At 42.1% G+C, this 22,045-nt stretch overlaps 2 protein-coding genes across 5 annotated transcripts in view; one reads left to right on the top strand and one right to left on the bottom strand.

The window, feature by feature from the left end:
* ZGRF1 (zinc finger GRF-type containing 1) overlaps positions 1–17,482 on the bottom strand; it is an 82,148-nt gene extending 64,666 nt beyond the window's left edge. The window contains exons 1-7 of one of the 4 annotated variants that reach the window (XM_083174534.1): positions 17,436–17,482; positions 14,909–14,970; positions 14,750–14,830; positions 11,600–11,659; positions 9,807–9,983; positions 6,972–8,580; positions 6,123–6,271 (exon numbers count right to left, since the gene is read on the bottom strand). In XM_083174534.1, the coding sequence (XP_083030660.1) occupies positions 6,123–6,271; positions 6,972–8,580; positions 9,807–9,983; positions 11,600–11,659; positions 14,750–14,830; positions 14,909–14,929 (2,097 nt within the window). In that variant the 5' untranslated portion in view covers positions 14,930–14,970; positions 17,436–17,482. Of the gene's footprint in view, positions 1–6,122; positions 6,272–6,971; positions 8,581–9,806; positions 9,984–11,599; positions 11,660–14,749; positions 14,831–14,908; positions 14,971–17,147; positions 17,204–17,249 lie in introns of those variants that run through there. The other 3 variants (XM_083174533.1, XM_083174532.1, XM_083174535.1) reach the window with 3 other exon arrangements.
* A 28-nt stretch (positions 17,483–17,510) lies between these two features.
* The window catches only part of LARP7 (La ribonucleoprotein 7, transcriptional regulator), a 36,337-nt gene continuing 31,802 nt past the window's right edge, over positions 17,511–22,045 (top strand). Inside the window, exons 1-2 of the mRNA XM_083174537.1 lie at positions 17,511–17,697; positions 20,024–20,233. Of these exons, the coding sequence (XP_083030663.1) occupies positions 20,032–20,233 (202 nt within the window). The 5' untranslated portion in view covers positions 17,511–17,697; positions 20,024–20,031. The remainder of the gene's footprint in view (positions 17,698–20,023; positions 20,234–22,045) is intronic.

The raw sequence follows: 22,045 nt of genomic DNA, 5'->3' as shown, positions 1-22,045 counted from the left end.
GAATCATTAGAACAAAGTACCCTTTTTGATACCTTCTCTACCCATTCTAGGCATACTTCAGGCGTGGTAACTGTGGACACGTTTGTGAAAAGTTGGTTTAAACCAGATCAGCTGCCTATAGCAACCTTGAAACACAGCATTAATTCAAGTGGGCACTTTAGAAAAAAACTGGGGCCCCAGCAGCCTATTAAACTTAAAATGTCCAGAGAACCAAATACAGGTTTACATTTGAAAATCAATATTTTCAGACAACAGTAATGTTAATAAAAAAAATAAATAACATGATGCATGTGTGTAACAAGCATTCCAACATGATTCGGTGTTGCTGTTCATATGGTAAATTAACCCATTTTAGTGGAACATGTAACAAAAAATTACCCTTAGCATCACAAATGTAATGTAACTATTAATAATAGTCAGGTTCCCCAAATGCACTTATAAGCTATGTAAATATCTCACTTTCTCTGATATTCATATCATAATGTAATGAGGGAGGGATCTTTAATTGTATTTTGATGTGAATATATCTTGGATATACGCATAAACATAAATGAAAAATGCAAAATACATCTTTAGTCACGTTTTACTGAAATACCCTTCACAATATGGCCACAAGGTGGCACTGTTCCACTAGTGTTTGTGAAAAAAACAGTTTGAAGGGCGCACAATACACAGAGAGTAGACCCAGACAGAAGACAAGGGGAAAAGATATTTACAGAACTTCCAACCAAAAAAGGTTTGGATCTGGAGAGGAGCTTCCCTCTGTGGCCAATGCGTTTAATTTCTGCTGCATCTTCATCAGATATTGTGCTCCTTTCAAACGGTTTAATTTTATTTTATATTATTGTAAAATCCTGTTCTGAGTTTGTTTTATACACCTTTTATACTAAAATCCTGTGAAGTTGCACAACTTTTTCAAGTTAAGAGGAAAAAGATACCTTTATGGCCTTTCCACAAGCATTATCGACCGTGAGTAGGGGTACACCCTTCACTGCATAAAATAATATACCACTCTACTCCCATGGTGATTTAAAATAAAGAAACCTTTACAAACTTTACACCACCTTTTTACGATTGAGTGAGGGTACACCTTTTAACCCTGTGAGTACAAAGTGAATTTGTCAAAATGTGTGTGAAAATTGGCAAGTAAACATTATGTTTGCCAAGTTACCTTACATAGGAAATATCTTTTTTCACTCAACATTTTTATTTTAATTTATATAACAAATTTGAGCAACGCTATTATTTTTAGCGGATATATTGCACATCTCCCACAGAGATGTTGGCACTTATGTTTCTGTATCCTCATAAAATCTGACCCATCACTCCCAACCATAATGGTGAAGGTCCATCAATCAACACCTCACCAACCATAATAACCTTTTATTTACATTATATGAATTGTAGAACCTACTACACATTTGTATATTATTTCATTGTTTTACATGTACGATGTTCGGGGACCAGTACCTAGAAGAGTCAACTGTGAATTTTCTCTCTGTTAATGTCTTGTAACAGGGAAGTTACCATTTTATATTGGCACTTATTCTTTGTTGAACACCCTCTTTTTTAGATTATCAAGAGGGTAACATTTAAATTTTATTAATTTTCTTTAAAATGTTATAGTCTTATAAATTCTGAGAAAAATATATAAGTTTGCATATGTGATTAAAAGTTTATAGCGCTCCTTATTCTCCACCTATAAATAGTATATTTTTGGGGTTTATTGAAATTATAGGATTTTTCCACTTTTTTTAATTCCAAAATAAACGTGGCGAGTGTAATCCTTCTATTAGACACAATAGATAATGTTGGTTTGTTAAGTGTATCAAGGTCTAGAGACAGGAATTATCTTCATAATTTAATGATAAATAAAAATGCCACCCAAAGAATGTGCGGACAGAGGGCCTTATTCTGGCTCACTCTCAGAGGCAAATTCCTTCCCAAATGGACAAAACCATGTGCACTGCAGGGGGGCAGATGTAGCATGTGCAGAGAGAATTAGATTTGGGTAAGTTATTTTGTTTCTGTGCAGGGAAAATACTTATTTTTACACTGCAATATAGATCTCACTTTGAAGAAAAACCCCACCCAAATCTAATTCTCTCTGCACATGTTACATCTGCCCCACCTGCAGTGCACATGGTTTTGTCCATTTGAAAAGGAATTTGCCTCTGAGAGCGAACCAGAATTATGGCCAGAATGTGGTGGTATGTAACAAATATATAGTATATAGATTTAGTGTGTGTGTCTGGTTGGAGTGCACAGCTGTATTTAAATCATATGTTTCAAGCCCCTTTTTAGCAAAACAGACTTCCTGCAAAGAGATTGGTTGGCGCTTCAGCTACCGCAGTTACCATAATACCAAGAGGGATTGCAGTCTGATCCTTATGTTGCTAACTTTTCTAATGCTTGGTACACACTAGAATGTTTTGGCCAAATGACCAATTCCCCCAATTTGATGCAATCTTGACCGAATGTATGTAAATTGGCCATGTTTTAGGTCAGATTCCGATTCGATGCACGTCCCCACTGGTTATTTGGTTGTTTTGGAGATCCTACCTGCTGCAGTCAGGATTTGTAAAACATCCATTCAACTGGATACAGATCATGATCGTATGCAGATTGTGTGGTCCAACAGATCGTGTGACCATTGTACAATCATCTCACAATCTACACACAATCATAATCGTTCTGGTGTGTACCTAGCATAATGGTGTGTACACATGGTGCGTGTACCGTGCGATGCGATCCCGACGCGATCAGATCCCATCGCACAGCATGCATGCATGCATGCATGCGATCTGCATACAATTTTGACTATATAGTGCAGATCTGCACTATATAGTCAAAGCAGCCAAGACTTTCTGCTTGCGATACGTGAACGCGCATTGGGATTGCAAGGGTTAAAAACCCATGCGATCTGCATGCGATCCTGATGACATTTTGACTATATAGTCAAAATCTCAAGCTGATTGTACCCGTGTGTACACACCATAAGGATGGCCCGAATGTGAAGCCATGCTCCCGCAGCAGGATTCACCTAGGTCTACAACAAGGTCGACACCATTAGGTCGACAAACGTCTAGGTCAACATGCGCAAGGTGGACATAGGGTTTTCACCCGCATGTCGACATGGACACTGAAAAGTGTACTATATTTCTAGCCAAAAATAGGTACTTGTGTAATATCTGGGCGCCCGATTTTTTCATTGCATCGCATCGCATGCAATATAGTGGCATGCAATTCATGCGAAGCTATTTTTCATTGTAAAGACCCAATTTTTAATTGTATAGTCACCCATGGGTGATTTCATACCCCACTATCCAACTACGCATGGAGTTGATTTTATATAGTGGCGAAGCGTGGCGAGCCCCATGAGGGGACGCAGAATACATGTAAAGTAATCCGCGGGGCTCGCCACACTATATAAGATCAACTCCATGCGTACTTGGATAGTGGGGGTATGAAATCACCCATGGGTGACTATACAATTAAAAATCTGGTCTTTACAATGAAAAATCGCATCGCATGCCTTAAGTAGTGGCATGCAATGATAAAATCGGGCGCCCAGATAATACACACGTACCCAAAAATAACATAAACCTTTATATAACCATGTGATGCAAGGTCACCTTCAAATACTACAAAAATGCATACAAATATATATAGTAATTTATTTATTTACAGTTTCTTTTATAGCACAGCTGATCCCGTGGCGCTTTAGAATTGTAAACAGCGATAAAACATACTGGGTAACAGACAGACATACTTGGAGGTAGGAAGGCCCTGCTGCAAGCTTACAATCTATAGGGACATAGGAGGGAAACACAAGGACAGGCACCAGTAATAGCATAGCAGTCCCACCAAGTTGCAAGTCCAGAAGGGAAGCTATATAATACATGTGCCTCAGAGGATTATGTGTGTGGTACTTAAATATGATAGGCTTGCCTGAAGAGGTGAGTTTTCAGGGAACACTTGAAAGTTTGGAGGCTAGTAGAGAGTCTTATTGTGCATGGAAGGGCATTCCATAGTCCTGTAATAGTGAATGGTAGCTGATGATCAGTGCAGAAGAGAGACCCAGATCTTGTGCAGAGCGGAGTGGTTGAGTTGGGAGATATTTTGTGATAAGTAAAGAGATATATACTGGTGCAGTATGTTTTATAGCTTTAAATGTAAGTAGAAGTATTTTATATTGAATACGGTAAAATACAGGCAACCAATGGACGGACTGGCAGAGCGGATCAGCAGACGATGAGCGTCTTGCTAGGAAGATCAGCCTAGCAGCAGCATTTAAGATGGATTGCGGTGTTGTGAGTCTGTTCTTGGTAAGACTAGTTAGGTGACTATTGCAATAGTCAATGCGGGATATAGTGAGTGCATGGATAAGAGATTTAGTAGTGTCTTGTGTATTTAGTAGGGTTGTATTTTGGATATGTTTTTTAGATGCATGTAACATGATTTGGAGACAAATTGAATGTAGGGAACAAAGGAGAGTCAGAGTAGAGGGTGACACCTAGGCAATGAGCCTGTGGAGTAGGGTAGATTGTAGAGTTGTCAACAGTTATGGAGATATCAGTATTATATGATGTGTAAGAGCAGCACCTCACTCCCAATAGGATATCAGGATGGTAACTGTTCTTGGCTGGTGGTAATATAAGTAACTCCATTTTGGAAATATTGAGTTTGAGGTGGCGAGAAGACATCCAGGATGAGATGGCAAAAAGGCATTCAGAGACTTGACCCAAGACCACTGGTGACAACTCTGGGGTTGATAGATAAATTTGAGTACCGTCCGTATACAAGTGATACTAAAATCCGAAAGAGCTGATTAGTTTACCAAGAGATGGGGTATAGATTGAGAAAAGCAGAGGACCTAAAACAGCCTTGCGGAACTCCAACTGACAGAGGTAGTGAAGAGGAGGTAGAGTCAGAGAAGCGAACACTGAAAGAGCGATCAGATAGGTAAGAGGAGAACCAGGAAAGTGCTGTAGTAATGCAAAACAAATGTCACAACCAAAGTAATTTGCAATCCTTTCAGTGAATAGATTTTTGATAAAAACTTTATGACATGGACTCTTAGGTGCACCACAACACAGATATTTTTTCCCTCTTTATTTATGTAGATTATTTGTACCAAAACTGGTACAATGGTTTTAACCATGTAAATTAGCACATGACTTCATAATCAGCACACCAATCTGGTGTAGAGTCACACTCCATATGCTTTCTTGAAGTTTACAGATAATAACAAACTCCAACAGACAGATTACCACAAATGACAGTAAAGATAAGGAGTACTATTGCAGAAAGAGCTCTATATAAAACTATTAATTATAATTACATTTATAGATTAAAAAAAAAACATACTAGCCAATGTACATACCATAATTAGCAATATACATAAAATTCAAATATATTTATTTATGTTTGTTATTTATTTGTTCTATGAAATATATGAAGCAAAAAAATCAGGTTGTGTCACTGATGGTGCCAAATAAATGGTCAGAACACTTTAAGAAATCTCAATTTCTTGCACACACATTTTTTTTTAAACCTGGACACAAATTGAGCCACTAACCAATGTAACCCAAGTTATATTTTATATGATTCTGGATATTAGTCACTAGTCTGTGGCTGCAGGAAATTGTGTTTAAGTGTCACTTTCCTACCCAATGCATAAACTAGCAGAACATGTATATGTCTGGAAACAACAGCTTGTTACATTAGATGAAGAACAAACAGAACATGGAATGTCATTCGACGAGGTCCACAAGAAATGGTGGATAGACTCTTGCCATTTTCCAAATTCAATATTCTAATCATAATCATCTATTATCTGTATCTGTGGTGTTACAATGACAAACATTGGAACGGATGATACTAATATTTTGTTCTGCCTATATCCTTATTAAGCGGCTTGTACGTGCAAATTAGGATTCAGATTTACAACTACAAAACTTACAGGCCCCAATTGGGGATTTCCCAAGGGCACATGTTGTGCTGTGGTGAACAAAATTCATAGAGTTGGGCTACCAAATGTATTTAATGAAAAAGGAATAGAACAACAAATTGTATTTAGATGTATTCTAGAATTTCAATAAAATGCCTATAGTAGTTACCAGCTGTGGAGAGCCAGGGGGAGCACTGCAAAATGCCGTCATATCATCCGTATGAAGCTCTGGAGGGAAGATTGGCTCCGTAGTAAAGAAAGGTGTTCCCGGGCAATCTTTTGGCAACTGCATCTCATTGTGGCTTGGTCTGTGGACAGCTTAAGATTTGCAGTACATTCTGTATTAGTTTATCAAGAATTACAATATTTAAAAATATGTTTCTTTATTCTGTTTAAATTCCATGCAAGAAAGCCAAATGCATTGTTCAGCTGTAAGTCACAATATGCAGTATCACCCAAACATAAGGAGGAGGGACAGCAGCGGATATTAGTATGTACAGTTCCCTCCATTTCTGACAACAGCCACCATAGGTTTCTATGGGGCTGCTGAGCTGTCTGGTTTAACAAGCTTTGGAATGCAAAATATTCTGAAGTTTGGCAACTATAGTTAACGTCATCTGAAGATAGCCTTAGCCTTTATAGCCTATGGGCTACATTCCATCAAGAATTACTGGGAGGGTTCCACCGAAACATCCCCAGCAATAGACCCCATACATGCCTAGTCAGTCAATCACGGCAGCACAGTACCGCTGCAGAGTCCTGACACAGGGACAAGCTCTTTTCAAAGCCCCTATCACTGCATGAGTATTTAGTTTTTTTTTACATTCCTGAGCATATTGCTTTCTTATTGCTGCAAATATGAAATTACAATTATTGGGTCTAAAACCAGAAACATTATAAATATGCCTCTAAGCATCTTCTACATAACCAACACGTGCAGTGAAAGTTTGAGAACATATGTCAGATTTAACATACTGTTCTGTTTATCTCGGTGTCATTAATAACCTGTAATTCTGACCTTTATCGGGTCCCCCATCCAGACACGTCTCAGTATCAGTGTTTGTTATCCTGGCTTTGGATGAGTTCGTCTTCAGAGCATTTAGACTCTCTATTGCGCAGGTAGGTTTAGTTAGAGATCTCAAGAGGGACAGGCTTATTCCCACATGTGACTGTTCAGGGGAGTCTGTAATGAAGTCATTACACTGGGTCCCTTTAATTAAATGCTGTATGTGGGTAACTGGCACCTGGGGCAAATCATGACTACTTTGTGTTGTTTCCGGTTTTGAAGGCTCAGTTGAACAGAACACTGACTGACTGGTGGGAATATAGCCTTCCCTCTCTTTGTATGGAACACATGTTTGTTCACCATCATTATCACTCATCCCCTTTGGTTTACTGTTGTAATCACCACTTTTTGCCATGCTGTGAATATTGGGAAGTAAAGCAAAGTCACTTTCCACTTTGCTACATGGAACATCAGATGGCATACAGGTAGTATAATCTCTACAATCAGTAGGTTTTTCTTCCTCCAACACATGCTCAGTACATGCGTCTGGCTCTTTCTTTTGTAACAGAACTTCCTCACTGAAGTCCTTTTCTGCCATGGCTGAAGCACTGTGGGCAGGAGGTTGGTCCGCTGTTGAACTGCCATCATCCAGTTCTGTAAAATCAAAACTGTCCATCAAATTAAATGAGACCTCTGAGAACAATTCATTGCACTTATTATCCGCGTTAAAATCATCAGTATCAACTTTTGCTGTATTAGTAGGAAGCAGTTCTGGTATAGAGGATTGTCTATGACTAAGGCCAGGCTTACAGGAAACATCATAAGATTGCTGGTCTGTATTTAAAAGTAGTTTGTTTGATAGTGTGTCTGTTTGTATGATATCTACCAAAACATCAGAATTGGCAGCTTTATCCAAGGGGATATCAGCTCTTGTATTAAACAAGTCATCATCTCGTATTTCCTCTTGTTTAGCTCCTATAACAGGTCTAGCATTAAGCCTCTTGTCTGGGCTACTACACATCACAGAGAAGTCATGGTCACTATTAACCGTGCTGTCCGCTTGGGACTGATCTAGGTATATATCCCATCGGCTCTTTATAGTTACAGGTTTTATTGGAGAAAGTGTATGAGAGTTTTGCCATTGAGTTTCCCTCTCGCTCGCACACGTCTCTTGTAGCACCTCACTGTTACATCTAGGCAGCGGTGCTCCAGAACATGGCTCAGCAAGGTAGGTACATGATTCCATTTCACTTGGCTGGGATTTTAAAAGAGCCAAAATCTGTGCTGTACTTCGTATGTTTTGTTTCATTTTACCACCTTCTACTGGTACGTGAGCAACATGTTCTATTAATACTCTTTGCTGTGGAGAGATTGAAGAGTTCCCGGACAAATTAGCTCCACTAACATCCGGTTTCCGCCAGGTGGCAATATTGCCAGGACAGAAGTTAGGTGGCAGAGTAGAGTCTGGCCGATTCCTGCATGGTGCAGCAAACAAAGGCGATGTTGTGTACAGCTGTGCGGGCAGAGAAGAGTATCCCTGTGATGGCTGAGAGGACATGATCTCAAGTTCCTCCACAGCTACTGACGGCTTCTTTGAAACTTCACGAGGACCTTGATAACCCTGAAATAATATGAATATTGTGCTTTAATAGACATATGAAATATCACCCACTAGTTTGTCTTAAATATTTTGTTACAAGTTTTTAAAAAAAAATGCCACGGTTAGAGAACTGTAATAAAAAAAAAAGCCATTTTATTTGGAAAACTTCCTGGGAACTGATCCTCTCCACCTAAAATGGAGCTGAACCTGTAGCAACACCAGTACAAGAAGGTAACTGCCTAAAAAACAGTAACGTACACAACCAACCGACAGGCAGAACAAAAATAGAGCTTTCTTATTAAGCACACAAAAGAGCAAAATCTGACATAACAGATAGACAAATGGAAAGGTCTCGGGTTTAGTCATGTGAAATTTGTATTAATCCCAGCAAAATCACTAAGCATTTTGATTTTAAAAACATTTTACTCTAGAGAATCTTTATTTCATGCAATGAATAAAAAAAGTGCATCAAAAGACAATGGGCCTAATTCAGCATGGATCGCTAATCTGAGAAGTTGCAGCTGACTGAGAGTAGATAGCCAACGCCCAGAAAGAGTATCTGCCCCGTGCAAATTTGCAAATGGGTTGCTAACCGATATACACTTGCAGATCTATAGGCAAATCCCAGGAACATCGGAGGTTCGGAGTGTATGCATGAGCGAATATGCGCATGCCGAGCCATTTATTCCAGGAGGGGCAGAATGAGGGCGGGCATGGGGTGGTAGCATGGGAATGCACGCATTTTATAAGCATCCCCCATAAAAACACTGGGCGTTCCCATGGAGATTCCTGCTTGAGGCGGACGGCTAATGTCACATGACGTCAGCACCCGCCCCAAATTCGGAAGACAGTGGCCATCTGAAAAGTAAGTATAGTCTTGCTTTTCAGACCGAAGGCTGGAAAAAATCATTAGATGGTAAGCGACCATCAAATGTTTTCTCCTAGGATTGGTTACATTCGTGCGGGGGCACGGTAGTTCGACTGGGTGGCGTTTAACTGTTTGCTAGGCTGTAAACATACGCAGCCTAGCGAACAAGTCTGAATCAGGTGTATAGTTCATACCAAAGCCACAATCCCAAGAGCTGCACGAGGAGAGGGAAGGTTAGGGTTAGGCTGGGGTGCTAAGGATAGGGTTAGGCTGCGGAGAGGAAGATGGAGGGTTAGGCTGTGGGTGGGAGGGTTGGGATACAGTTGTGGAGAGGGTAGAGGATTGTATAAAATAAGACAAATATTTGATTTATTCTCACACTAAATTTCCTCTTTAAACCGGATGGAGGTCTCAGTCCAACAGGCTTCGGTCCATTTCTGTTAATAATGGGAACCTCCTTAGCCTCAGTTGTGCTGTGAGAGGCAGAGCTGCTGCCACCCTCTGTCTCCACAGTGATTAAGAAGCGGTCACTTTCCAGATCATCCCCAGGACGCACCTGCAAGGTTACACATGCACTGTAAGTAAGTCAGCTACTACCAGAGTGTAATCATCCTTTTTCTATTATATGCTTTATCAAACAGGGGAAAAATCAGATCCTTTTGTTTTGGCGTAATGATTAGGGTATATAGGGCTCCAATGACCTGTACTACCTATTGCATCTACAGCCTTCCTAGCTTTGCTAAGTTCTCAGCAGGTTGAAGCCCATTAGGCAATTGATGGCAGCGTTAAGCAAACAGCGCAGCTCAGGACGCCAATGAGCAGGGGAATATTGTTGGTCAGGTAACTGATGTTATTCATTAGTATCACTGTCATAGTCAACGAAACATGTCACTGGTAATAAGTATCAGTGTTAAGTGGAGCCCATAATCTGGTGAACACTTGAATCTCTTAAGTGACAAAGAATTAAATATGTAAAAGGAGACTTTTTCTCATACACATCCTTAGCTAAAATAGTACCATAAAGTGAGGCATAATCAATAAGAAGGATACAAGTTACAGATATAAAACGAAAACATGCACTAATGAAAATGACTGCACAGAGGAGTGGTAAGAAGCAATCAGGAACCATAATGTTCTCCTCTATTTTCAGACAGGTGGTGTGATTTAGGAGGTTGGAGGTAAGAGGGCCCTGCTGCAAGCTCATTCGATGGTCAGCGACCATTGAATGATGTGGGTGTTTCCGCATAGCCTGTGAATGGATGTTTATGTTAAACATCCATTCGCAGCCTGTGCGAAGGGGGGCGTGCAGACCGGCATTCTGCGTCTGGGTGACTCACAAGGCTGAGAATATGCAGCCTTGTGAAACAATGAGAATATCCTCTTTAATATGGTTCCTGTGAATAAGTTGCTGTATTATAATAAAAAAAAAAAAGTAAATAATAGACACTGTATGTAGTAAATCGGACATTCACTGATACTGGAAAACACTTGGAGCCCAACAGGCTGCACTAATGAATTGAGTTCCTATTAAACCACAATATGTACATTTCAGATACAACGGTACAATACAACAGTTTTCTCCCTCGTGTCTCTTTGCAGGGTGGTCCACCTGGTAACTTTTCTCACATTGCGCAGCACCCAGCCTGCCCGGGATTAATAACTCATAATGTTGCACAGCATATAAAAGGTGGTTTGAACTGACAGTGCATTCATCACAGAAAATACCACTAAAGATCACTCAGTAAGACCATGGGGTGTATTCCATGCGGCCGGCAAGGGGGGGTTTATGGCAAAGATGGCTCGTTTTTGAGGAGGATTGGTGACACGCCGACCACTCACCCTGTTCAATGTTCCGGGGGAAACCTCGCTGTCAGAGGATGGCGAGTATTCCCCCAAATGGTGAGGTTCGCGGCTAATGCAGGGAGCCTGCTGCATTAAGCTGTGAGCCTTGCCATTTTGGCGTCCGCACACGCTATTTCCACCAAAGTGCGTCCACTGTCACAATGATTCCCACCCGCAAAATCATCTCAGCTAATAGGATTGACCCCAAGGTCAGTTTCACAGAAACAGAGGAACTCTGGTAAAATAGCTTTAGCGTGTAGTTTTCCGGATTCTTCTATGGGTAAGTAAATGTTTAATGCTTCTTGAAGTTGTGACTGAATAGTAACTCACCTCGCAAGATTTAAGGAAAACACTTTCCAGGCGCTGTCCTTTGTCACTGTATAAAACAGCCTAGAATAGAAGAAGAAAAGTAGTCCAACGTGATACATAATTATAGCTCCAAGTAAATTGGTTCCGATATGATTTACGTTTGGTCTCCCTCTTGCTACAACAAAACTATGTGTTGCACCGTTCAATAGCAGATGGTCATATTGCAGTACGCTCAAGATACCAATGTGATTATATTTGTTTGTCTGACACTGTTACGACATAGATACTTTCCCGCAGCCAAATGCTGCAGGAGACTGCAGCTAACGAGTAATGATCAATAACAGCCCCTCTGGCAACCAGCTGCCAATCCTGTGACTCAGCACTAGCTGGCACCAGCATACTGAAGCCACATGGGGAAATTGTAATACGGACTATGAAACCAGGCTCCTGTTGGGCTGGTCATGGAATGGCTTCTTGTGCCAGGAATTTGGATTTGTAGCTTCGGTGGGGCCTGCCAAAGATGGGGGAGATGTCAGGCTTATAGGGGCCTTACTCTAGTTCAGTCTTTCTAACAAAATCCTTCTTAGATGGACAAAACCATGTGCAATGCAGGTGGGGCAGATGTAACATGTGCAGAGAGAATTAGATTTGGGTGGAGTTTTACTTCAAAGTGAGATCTATATTGCAGTGTAAAAATAAAGCAGCCAGGATTTACCCTGCACAGAAACAAAATAACTCACCCAAATCTAATTCTCTCTGCACATTTTACATCTGCCCCCCTGCAGTGCACATGGTTTTGTCCATCTAAGAAGGATTTTGTCAGAAAGAGTGAACTAGAATAAGGCCCATAGTCTCTAATATGCTACTAGAGGAACATAGATTGTGGTTAAGCAGCTGTCACAGCTCCCTCTATGAGAACAGTGAATATAAGCTGTTTTTAGATAGGGCTATGTATTAGATTTTGATGTGGTGTGCTTATATCTAAATGTGTTTTAATCTGTATTTTGTATACTACAGTTAAATAAATACTGAAAATGTTAAGGTCCACAAGTATGATGATCAGATTAAATGTATGTAGAAAGCAAACCTTTGATTGCATTAAACTAAAACTATACACCCTATTAATCAAGTTCTGGACCTTGTCCCACACACTTGCTCAGCTGAGGCCCCATGCCGTGTTGGAAGCCCTTACCCATACTGTTCTAGAAGAAGTAATACATTAGACAAGGGAAAGAATAAAAAACACCAGGTTTCCTGGCATTGAGTATGGTCTAAATCATGCTTTCCAAAAGCCTTTAACACTGATGACCATAGCATCAGCTACAGTTAAAGGCAGCAGAAATATATTACTGTGACTTACAGCAAGTCCTCTAGGATGCGGAGAATGCCCACATAACACAAGTTGTTTGGTCAGTTCAACACCACACATATCACCTGGATGCCAGCACTTCTGACTCTTACACCTCTTGTGGAAGCATTGCTATCATACAAACAGTAGTCCTAAAGGTTGAAATAATTTGAGGCGAAGCAGCCATTCCCCATAAATGGTCTGAGAAAAACTGCCAATTTTTCAATTTCAATGCCAAGGTGGCTGAGGTGGTTTGCTTTGCTCATCGCATGATCTTTAAGAATAATCATTGCAAGAAGAGTTGTGCCATCAATTCCTGCATATTGTTTTTGAGCTTGGCACCTCTGAAGTCCAAAGACACTGGAATCGGCACTTAAGGTGATAAACCCCCAACTCTGTAGACAGATATCCATAATCTTTAATATTTCCTCATGCATGTTGAGGTTGTCAACCCTCAGCCACTAACCAAACCTTTAAAAAGAGTCCCTACAAAGGGAGGGATTTTTCCTTGACAGCCGCACACTCCGCTTGACAAAAACAGTCCCGGGAAGAGGCTCTATTTCTATATCATCTGGGTATGTGTCATAGGGTCGATAGCAATTAGGTTAACAGTGTCTAGGTCAACCTTAAAAGGTCAACAGGGAAACAGTCTACATGAGGTAAATAACCCCACATGCCGTTTATACGCCGTCAGGCCACCAAAAATTCTGCTGCCCGCCCATTTCCCGTACAGGGACCCGCAGATCTAAGACACCAGAGGGGTGTCTTAGATCTGCAATCGCTGACAAAATCATTCAAATGATTTTGGCCCTGCACGCAAGGCTGCGAATGGATGTTTTGCATGTGTGTGGGGAAATCGGCATGCGAGGGGGGAGGAGGCAGGCATTCGTGCGGGCAGCGTTTAGAGGACCAGAATCACCCCCAATGATGTGACATAAGATCATAGGATGTGCATAGCATCACCCAATATCTTACCATCAAGCCTGCATGCAGGACTATCATATGCTGTCTCATAAGATGCAGGGGAGTGCGCATCTTATGACACATTGGCCCTTATTCAGATCTGATCGCAGTACAAATTTGTTTGGAAAATGGGCAAAACCATGTGCAGTGCAGGTGGGGCAGATGTAACATGTGCAGAGAGAGTTAGATTTGTGTGAGTTATATTGTTTCTGTGCAGGTTAAATACTAGTTTCATTATTTTTACACTGCAATTTAGATTTCGGTTTCAACACACCCCTCCCAAATGTAACTCTCTGCACTTGTTACATCTGCCCCATCTGCAGTTCAGATGGTTTTGCCCATTTTCCAAACAAATTTGTACTGAACTAAACCGTAGCAATGTTGTTCAACAGTGCATAATGTGTATAGGCCTTGATGCAGTGTTTAGCAATGCAGTATTGTGTTAGTGTGAGACTTTACCTCTGTAGATATGGATAGTGATTTGCTAATACCAGTCTCTCTTTCTCATGTATTGTGTGGTACATAGCAAGAGGATTGGTTGGTGTGTGTCGCATACTTCCTCAGCCACATACCTAGCAAAAATAACCAAAACTAATCTGCCACCATCGTGTGGTGTAATGCATGAAAAGTATCAGTAAGCAAGTTTAATTTATATAGCACACTTTCTCCAACAGGACTATATATCCCTTCTATTGAATTTAAGTAAAAGCAGAGATAGTTTTAATATTATATATTCAAAAAAAACCTACAATATACAAAAAAACTACTTAAATACAATAGTGGATTTACTAAGAATATTCCACTTCAGTAAAAATGCAAAATATAAGAAAAGCAAATACACAGTGAACAACACTACTCACCTGGTTTCCTTCTGCCAGTAGCTTCAAAATTCCATCTTGCCAAACTTTAGATTTCTTAGTCTTCTGATGAGTATACAAAACCTTAAGAGAGATTAGCAATTATAACTACAGAAATGTACATCCCTTTGTTCGACAGGCTAAATAATACATCATACTTACTGTAAATACCTGACCAGCCATGGCTTCGTACAATTAATCATTTATTCAAGTTGGTGTATCACCTACAACATAAACAACAGGAAGAGATATATATATACACACAGTACATATCACACATCTAGGTATCTTATCAGGGCTGCTGTATGACTTGAGTTGTTTGTTCTAAAACAAGGTTCCTTAAAAATATGCCAAGAAAAAGGGCTAGTCTAATACCTTCTTAACAAATACAAGCACCTTCATTAAAAGATCCTATGGATATATTTGATAATTGGTTCTTGAGTTTTTCAATATATTGTTCTCCCCTGACCAAACACCATACCTCACTATTCACAGAATGCAAACAGTAGCGTTAGATAAGAAAGACTAATCTTGATCTAACAGTCTTCAATTTGCGGTTTCTGAGCAAAGGTTGCTATTTTTTACTTATATTTTTTGCTTTTGTTTCCACATTAAACACTACGTGCAGGAAATTGATGAGTTGGGAGGATACTTATTTGAAGCTAAATTGAAACAAATTAAACATAGTACATTTAAATACAATTTATGACTATACACATTTACGAATTTGTGCTATAATACAAACAGAGCAGCATCAGTATATGAAATATAAGGAAAACAATCAAAACAGCATTACAAGACTGAATAAAAGAACACAGACCCTGTTATTGACCCTGAACTTCCCTAGAAGCTTCCCTGGACTGCTACATGAGATTTCTCACTTTGATGTGCCATTTTTTTACATGCTATTTGGTCCAATAAATTGCATGAGATTTATCTGTCCAAATTGCATGTGTACAGACGGGATGGTCCTAGGGGATGCCAACAGTGCTAGGATGGGTGTGACCAGCCTGGCGAGTTTGACAGAACCATGCACATATTAGTGAAATCTACTACGCTATGGATGTTTAATATTCTCTTTTTGCTTGATGCATATTGGTTAAATTTGGAACAAGGATTGACATACTTAACTGCAAAGTGGAATAATATAAGTGTATTATTTGTTTATGCACATGTGGAAGGGTTAAGTCGCTCAAGTGGGGGGTTGTATTCTTTCTCCTATTATACTTATCACGGAGGGATTGTGGAAAAACCTCCTTAATTTCCCCTAAACACACCTGCTGCCTAGGTCCAAACCCATTTTGTATTACTGTGCATGGTTCTGTCCAAAAAAAGTTGTATAAAAGGAGCATAACCAGCACCGGACTCTTGGAGCATTCCTTGGACCGGTCCTGGTTCCAAAAATACAGGGGACAAAAACTGGGGGTCCTTCATATTTTGGAACCAGCACCAACAGCCAGCAGTATCAAGCCTCAGCCAGGGGACACTTTTAACACAAGGGGCAAGATGTACTAAGCTTAAAATGGAGAGTGATAAACCACCAGCCAATCTACCTACCTCCTATGTCACAGGCTGTGTTTGAAAAATGACAGACAGGAGCTGACTGGCTAGTGTATTATCACTCTCCATTTTAGCACTTTTCAAGCTTAGTACAGCTAGCCCAAGGTCTCCTGACAACTGTGGCTGGGCGGGGTTCTGGGGGAATGGGCACAGTAACCTTAATCCCTTACATTTGTAAAATGTCCGGGAAATGTTTCCATTTATTGTTTTAAGTAGGGTTGTTGTGCTGTTGGAATGCTAGAAACTGTACCCATCATCACACATTACACAGTGTACAGCAAAGTAGGGCCATGCATTAAAATGTGCAATGAAGGCAATACGGTATGGATGTAAGCTGTATAATGTAGTTATTCCCAATGTGCAGACAACTGTCTCCTGTGATGTTATGCTTCGCACAGGGCTAGCCAACTCCAGTCCTCAAAAGCTACCAACAGTGCACGTTTTCCAGGTATCCTCACAGAACTACAAGTGAAGTATTTAGCTCCACCTGTGGATCTTCTAAAATGTGTCAATCAGTAATGAGTGCACCTGTAAAGAGCTGGAAAACGTGAACTGTTGGTAGTTCTCAAGGACTGGAGTTGGCTACTACACCTGACCCTCTCCTTCAGGGAGAAAATGCTCTGTTTCTGGACTTCCCTGGTAATGTATGATTGCCATCACCTGTGGGGAGCTAGGTAATTGATAAGAAAGGTGTTTCACCACATATGATGGCACACCTACATTACCAGGGAAGTCCAGGAACAAAGCATTTTCACCCTGAACTGGGGTGAGGTGGGCAATCATGAATTAAGTAGCTTTTCAAAATAGTAATGAAGATCCCCGGGTAACACCCCAGCACTACCTGCGTGTCACTATTATGCACTGCAGTAGCAATGACGTTACTGACACGAATATGACAGACTCACACAAGGGCCAGCCATTGCTACCGTATATGCATACTCACACTACCCAAGCAGCGGCATACTCGTATTTCCCGCGTGCGTACGTCATAACCCAGCGCCGCCGTCCCGGGAATTAGGAGTACGGCAGTTGCTGTTTGTGTTCTTGGCTCTGCCTAGTTTCGGCCAGATGTGTAAAAGTTGTATGGTGCTTGCGGTGACACTGCTCCGCAGGCGGTAGCCGCTGTTACCAGGGTAACGCAGGCGCTGAGCGACGCCCATGGTGGGGTCTTGCGTAGCGGCGTGTCGCGCGTGCAGTGACGTCAGGCTCCGTCCTATCGCTGCAGCCTCAGGGCGCTCATACCTACACATATTGGATTGCTCTGTTGCTGCTGTAACTGGCTGGGGTATGTGAGCGGAAGCCCCGTACTACTGGTAGTAGCAGCTGCTGTGCGAGTGGTATAGTAGCATCCCCCGCAGATTGTGCCCGCGCTACTGCCCGGCAGCCGCGCAGTGAGTATACTCCAACTATTACTTCACACATCGGATGTTACAACTCCGGCTGGTAGCATAATAACACGGGGCTGATCCGTAACAGTGGGTAATGTTAAGGAGGACACAGGGGTACACAGCTGTACAGTATTGGTCTGCGATAAAGTATGTTAAAATGACAATCTCTGCCACACTAATGTTTTGTAAACAGTTCCCACGTCATCAATCAAATCAGAAGTATAAAAACTAGTTCATGCACCTGATCTTTCCCACCTAGACTATTGCAATCTTTCCTCGCTTTCCCTGCAATCTATAATAGATGCTGCTACCTCCCTCATCTCTCTCACAATTGCAAAACATTTATCTGGCTCCACATTTCTAAAGCCCTAAATGACTTATTTCTGCTGTTTCAGATCAGCTCTGATTAGCTCCCCTTACTCACGTGACCATGCTACTTCCCTAGACTGTAAAGGGGTGTACACACAGGGCACTAGCTGAGAGATTTTTAGCCATTTTGATTATACCCCTTTTACACCAAAGGGTTTTTGGACCTGGGTGCGACCCGGCGTTTGGTCCCCTTTAAACTGGCGGCTGCATCTCCAAGTGCCGGGACCGCCGAATGCTGTGCTGGGGGCCTCCCAGCCCTTGTCCGGAAGGGTGAATGGATGCCGCACACAGGCCTCCATTCAGCAACGCCCCCCAGCCCAACCGGCGGACGCTGCGGTCCTCAGGTTGGGATTCCCCCCATTGATGTAACGGGAGCCGGGTCGCATGACCCACCATACCCGTTTACACTGTCCTCTATCCAGGTTCTAGCAGTGTTCAACACAGTAGAAGACCCGTGGAAAGGGACATGGCTTGACCCATTTACACCGCCGCTGACCCGGGTATTTGCGGCGGTGTAAAAGGGACTTGAGTCGAAATTGTGATTCCACTGTCGTAGATAAGCCTGCTGCCATCCCCAGTAGCAGTCCGCTTGTACATTCAAATAGACACTGCAGCATCTAGACAAAATATTCTTCCCTGCAGTGTCTATTTGGCCAGGGGATAGTGATGCTACTGAGCTGCGCATCGCTATCAACTGCTGTGCGCACACGGGCCAATTCAGTCAAACCCTCTAAGAAATTTTTACAATGTAGTCAAAATCGCTTCGAAGAATCACCCCATGTGTACACGGCTTAAAATTTTGCTGAGCGACATTCTTCTGCACAATCGCGGGTGTCCCGCAACGCTTTGCGCTGAGTTATTTTTAATTGGCAAAGCCCTGTGATCTGGTTTGTCCCTACGGGCGATAGCGATGTGCGGTATCGCCATCGCTGCAGGGCATACACATGAAGCAATCCGTGGTCATAGAATGAGAATATAATAGTGTGCCCGAAGCATGGCGAGCGGACGTGAGGCACTTATATGGTGTCCGTGACACCAGAAAAATTTGTAGAAACTTGTGTTGACCATGCCCATGTCCTTCTGTCTATGTTGACCATTTTCAGGTGTTGACATAGTTACTGTTGACTATTAGTTGTTGACCAGATGTTACGACTCCTCTTTTAAAGCAGTGGGAAGTACCTCTGCCCTCCATCAATATCAGTGTGCATGCTCTGGGATGCCGAATGGAGCGCTAGAGATCATGAGATTGAAGCCAATGTCACATCCGGTTCTCCGTCCAGCATCCCTCTCTGCCGGAGAAATGTTACTGTTGGAGAGGGTATCGGGCGTACAACATGAGATAGGCAAAATACTGGAGATGCACAGTTTGTGGTCCCAGTGGATCGGCCGGCACCCACTCTAACGTAAGAGCTGCCCAGCAACAGCGAGTCTTGGCTGCTGGGCAGCAAGGGGATGCATGCCAAGCAGACAGACCATAATTTAAAGTGTGGTGATAACATCAGAGGCCTTTGAATTGCTATGCGATACTAGAACAAGCATTAGCTATGGCTGTATAATTAACACAGCAGCTTTCTCCTAAAAATTTCAACTGGCAGTAACATTAAGGTCCAGATTTATCAAGCTTCAAAAAGTGATAAAGTGGAGAGTGATTAACAAGCAGCCACTCCCACCTGTCGTTCTTCAAACCCAGCCTGTACCATGTTAGTTGGCTGGCTGTTTATCAATCTTCATTTTATCACTTTTCAATGCTTTATAATCTGGCCCTTAAGTGTGAAACTTGCAGGGTTTTACACTTTAGTGATATTGCAGCTTTAACTGTTCAGCTGAAACCTGCTCAGTAGCGTGGCTTATGAAAACCAAAGGGTTTCAAATACCAGACAGTTTACCAAATGTAGATCGTAGGCATAGGACTAGAAATATATAGGAATGTCCATTCATATGTTTCGTTATGCTTATGTAGCTAAAACAATGACAGAGATGGATACACCGAGGAGTAAGCTGAAGGAAGATGAAAGCATGGAGACGCGGAAGGAACACGAGAAGAAGAAGCGCTCTCGGGTGAAGCAGGTACTCGCTGACATTGCCAAGCAGGTAGACTTCTGGTTTGGCGATGTTAATCTTCACAAAGATCGCTTTCTGCGTGAACAGATTGAGAAGTCCAGAGATGGATGTAAGTACTATCATATAATACTAATTCACTTTTTTCTTCTACATTAGATTGAGGTTTCAAACCTTTATTTTATAGCATGCATAGGGTTGGGTCTGTGCAGGGTTATATTGGAAGAAAATGTGCTGTCATTAATGAATCCATAATTAAATGTATGAACAAGTTGCTTAAACATGTGCTAGTAGCAACCTTAAGGGGCCTACACACGAGGAGATTTGCTTAGCGTTCTGAGGGATGTTAGATCGCTTGGAATGCTCAGCAAGATCTCTCAGCACTGGGTGCTGATCGATCTGTCAGGGCCAGTGTTCTACAGTGAGAACTAGCTTTATCCATCATGCTGGATATCAATCGATGGACGATAACGACGTGCATGGCCGCGGATCCCTATTGCCCCTACAGACGATATAGGGGCATTTTCTAAACAATCTTACTAACTGAAATCACCCCGTGTGTAGGCTACATTAAAGTGAAGCCACATTCATTTTACATTTTCAGTAAACCTTAAGCCCCATACACACGGGGGGAGATATATTGCTCAGGAATATATTGCTAGCAATATATTCCTGAGCAATATATTGCCCAGTGTCTCCTTTGTATCAGCGACCAGAGATGGTAGCTGATGAAAAGGACCTCTACTGGGGGAGCTGCAGAGGTAATTAGCTGGTCGCAGGAGCAAGCTCCTGCGACCAGCGATTTACAATGGGGCAGAAAACGGGAGCGTGCACCCGGCGATATATCGCCGGTGCACACTCCCATTGCGCACCTTTATGGAATTTAATAATAATTTTTTGCTTATTGAGTCCTATTGTTTCCAGTTTGAAGGAAATATTTAATAATATGTCAGGTTGGCTAACTTATATACTGGGAAGATCCTGAAATGCTTTCTTTCTTCTTTCTCTATTAGTGTTCATTCTAGCACCCGCTATCTTTGAAAACCCATTCAGTTCCTCCTCCATGCCTGGGGTGTCGCTGTCTTCTGTAGTGCTTCTAGCATAGTGTAGTCTGTATATCAGCACTGATATGCAAACCAGACCTGCGATAGAAGCGCTACAGCAGACAGCGACACCCCAGGCAGGGAAATTGCCTGGGTCAAGGGAATTGTTTCAGAAATTGCTGGGTCAAGCTTTTGGACCTGATAATATGCCAGTTCAAACCCCAGGTCCTCCTTCTGTCAGTCAACCAGGGTCGAAGTCTTGCGACCGGTGATGACCCTTTCATAAAAAAGGGATAAATTACCGGGTCTAAATGCTTGACCTAACAATTTCTTCTCCTGTCTGAAAGGGGGTCCTGGCTGGGACCAGAAACTAACTCCTACTTCAGTTGCCAAGTATAAGCTGTGTCTTTGACCAGTTTCTGTGCCAAAGTGCTATTACTGTACTGTATTACTATTTCTCCCACGACCCCCCCATGGCAGCCATACTCTGGGGTTACGCCCCTCTCTCCTCCGATTAGACAGGACCAAACTTAGGACCGCCCACTTTGTATATACCCCCTCTGCTCCAGTATTCCCATGTCTTTTCTCCTGTCTCCTCGTTTAGTTAGGACAGCGTAGGGTTTTGTTTCTTTTTTGCTAGGTTCAGCTTACCTCATGTCAGGGGTGGCTCCCCAGGGGGGAAGTGGAATGGCAGGCAGTGTGGCGTTGCCCTGCCGGGTCTTGTTGAGTCAGCGGAAATGTGCCACTAAAGTCTCCCTGGTGTGCTGAGACGAGCGGCGTCCAGCCGGGTCACGCCAGGATGCCGTCAGCGGCCGGCGGCTTCTGGGTCCCCGCAGCGTGGACGCTGTAGCAGCGGTCCCGGCATCGGAAGGAAGCACCCT

The sequence above is a fragment of the Crinia signifera genome, chromosome 1, assembly GCF_055691185.1.
Source record: "Crinia signifera chromosome 1, ASM5569118v1, whole genome shotgun sequence".
NCBI lineage: Eukaryota > Metazoa > Chordata > Amphibia > Anura > Myobatrachidae > Crinia > Crinia signifera.
Note: the sequence above shows the minus strand (reverse complement) of the source record. Positions and strands in the feature narration are given on the sequence as shown.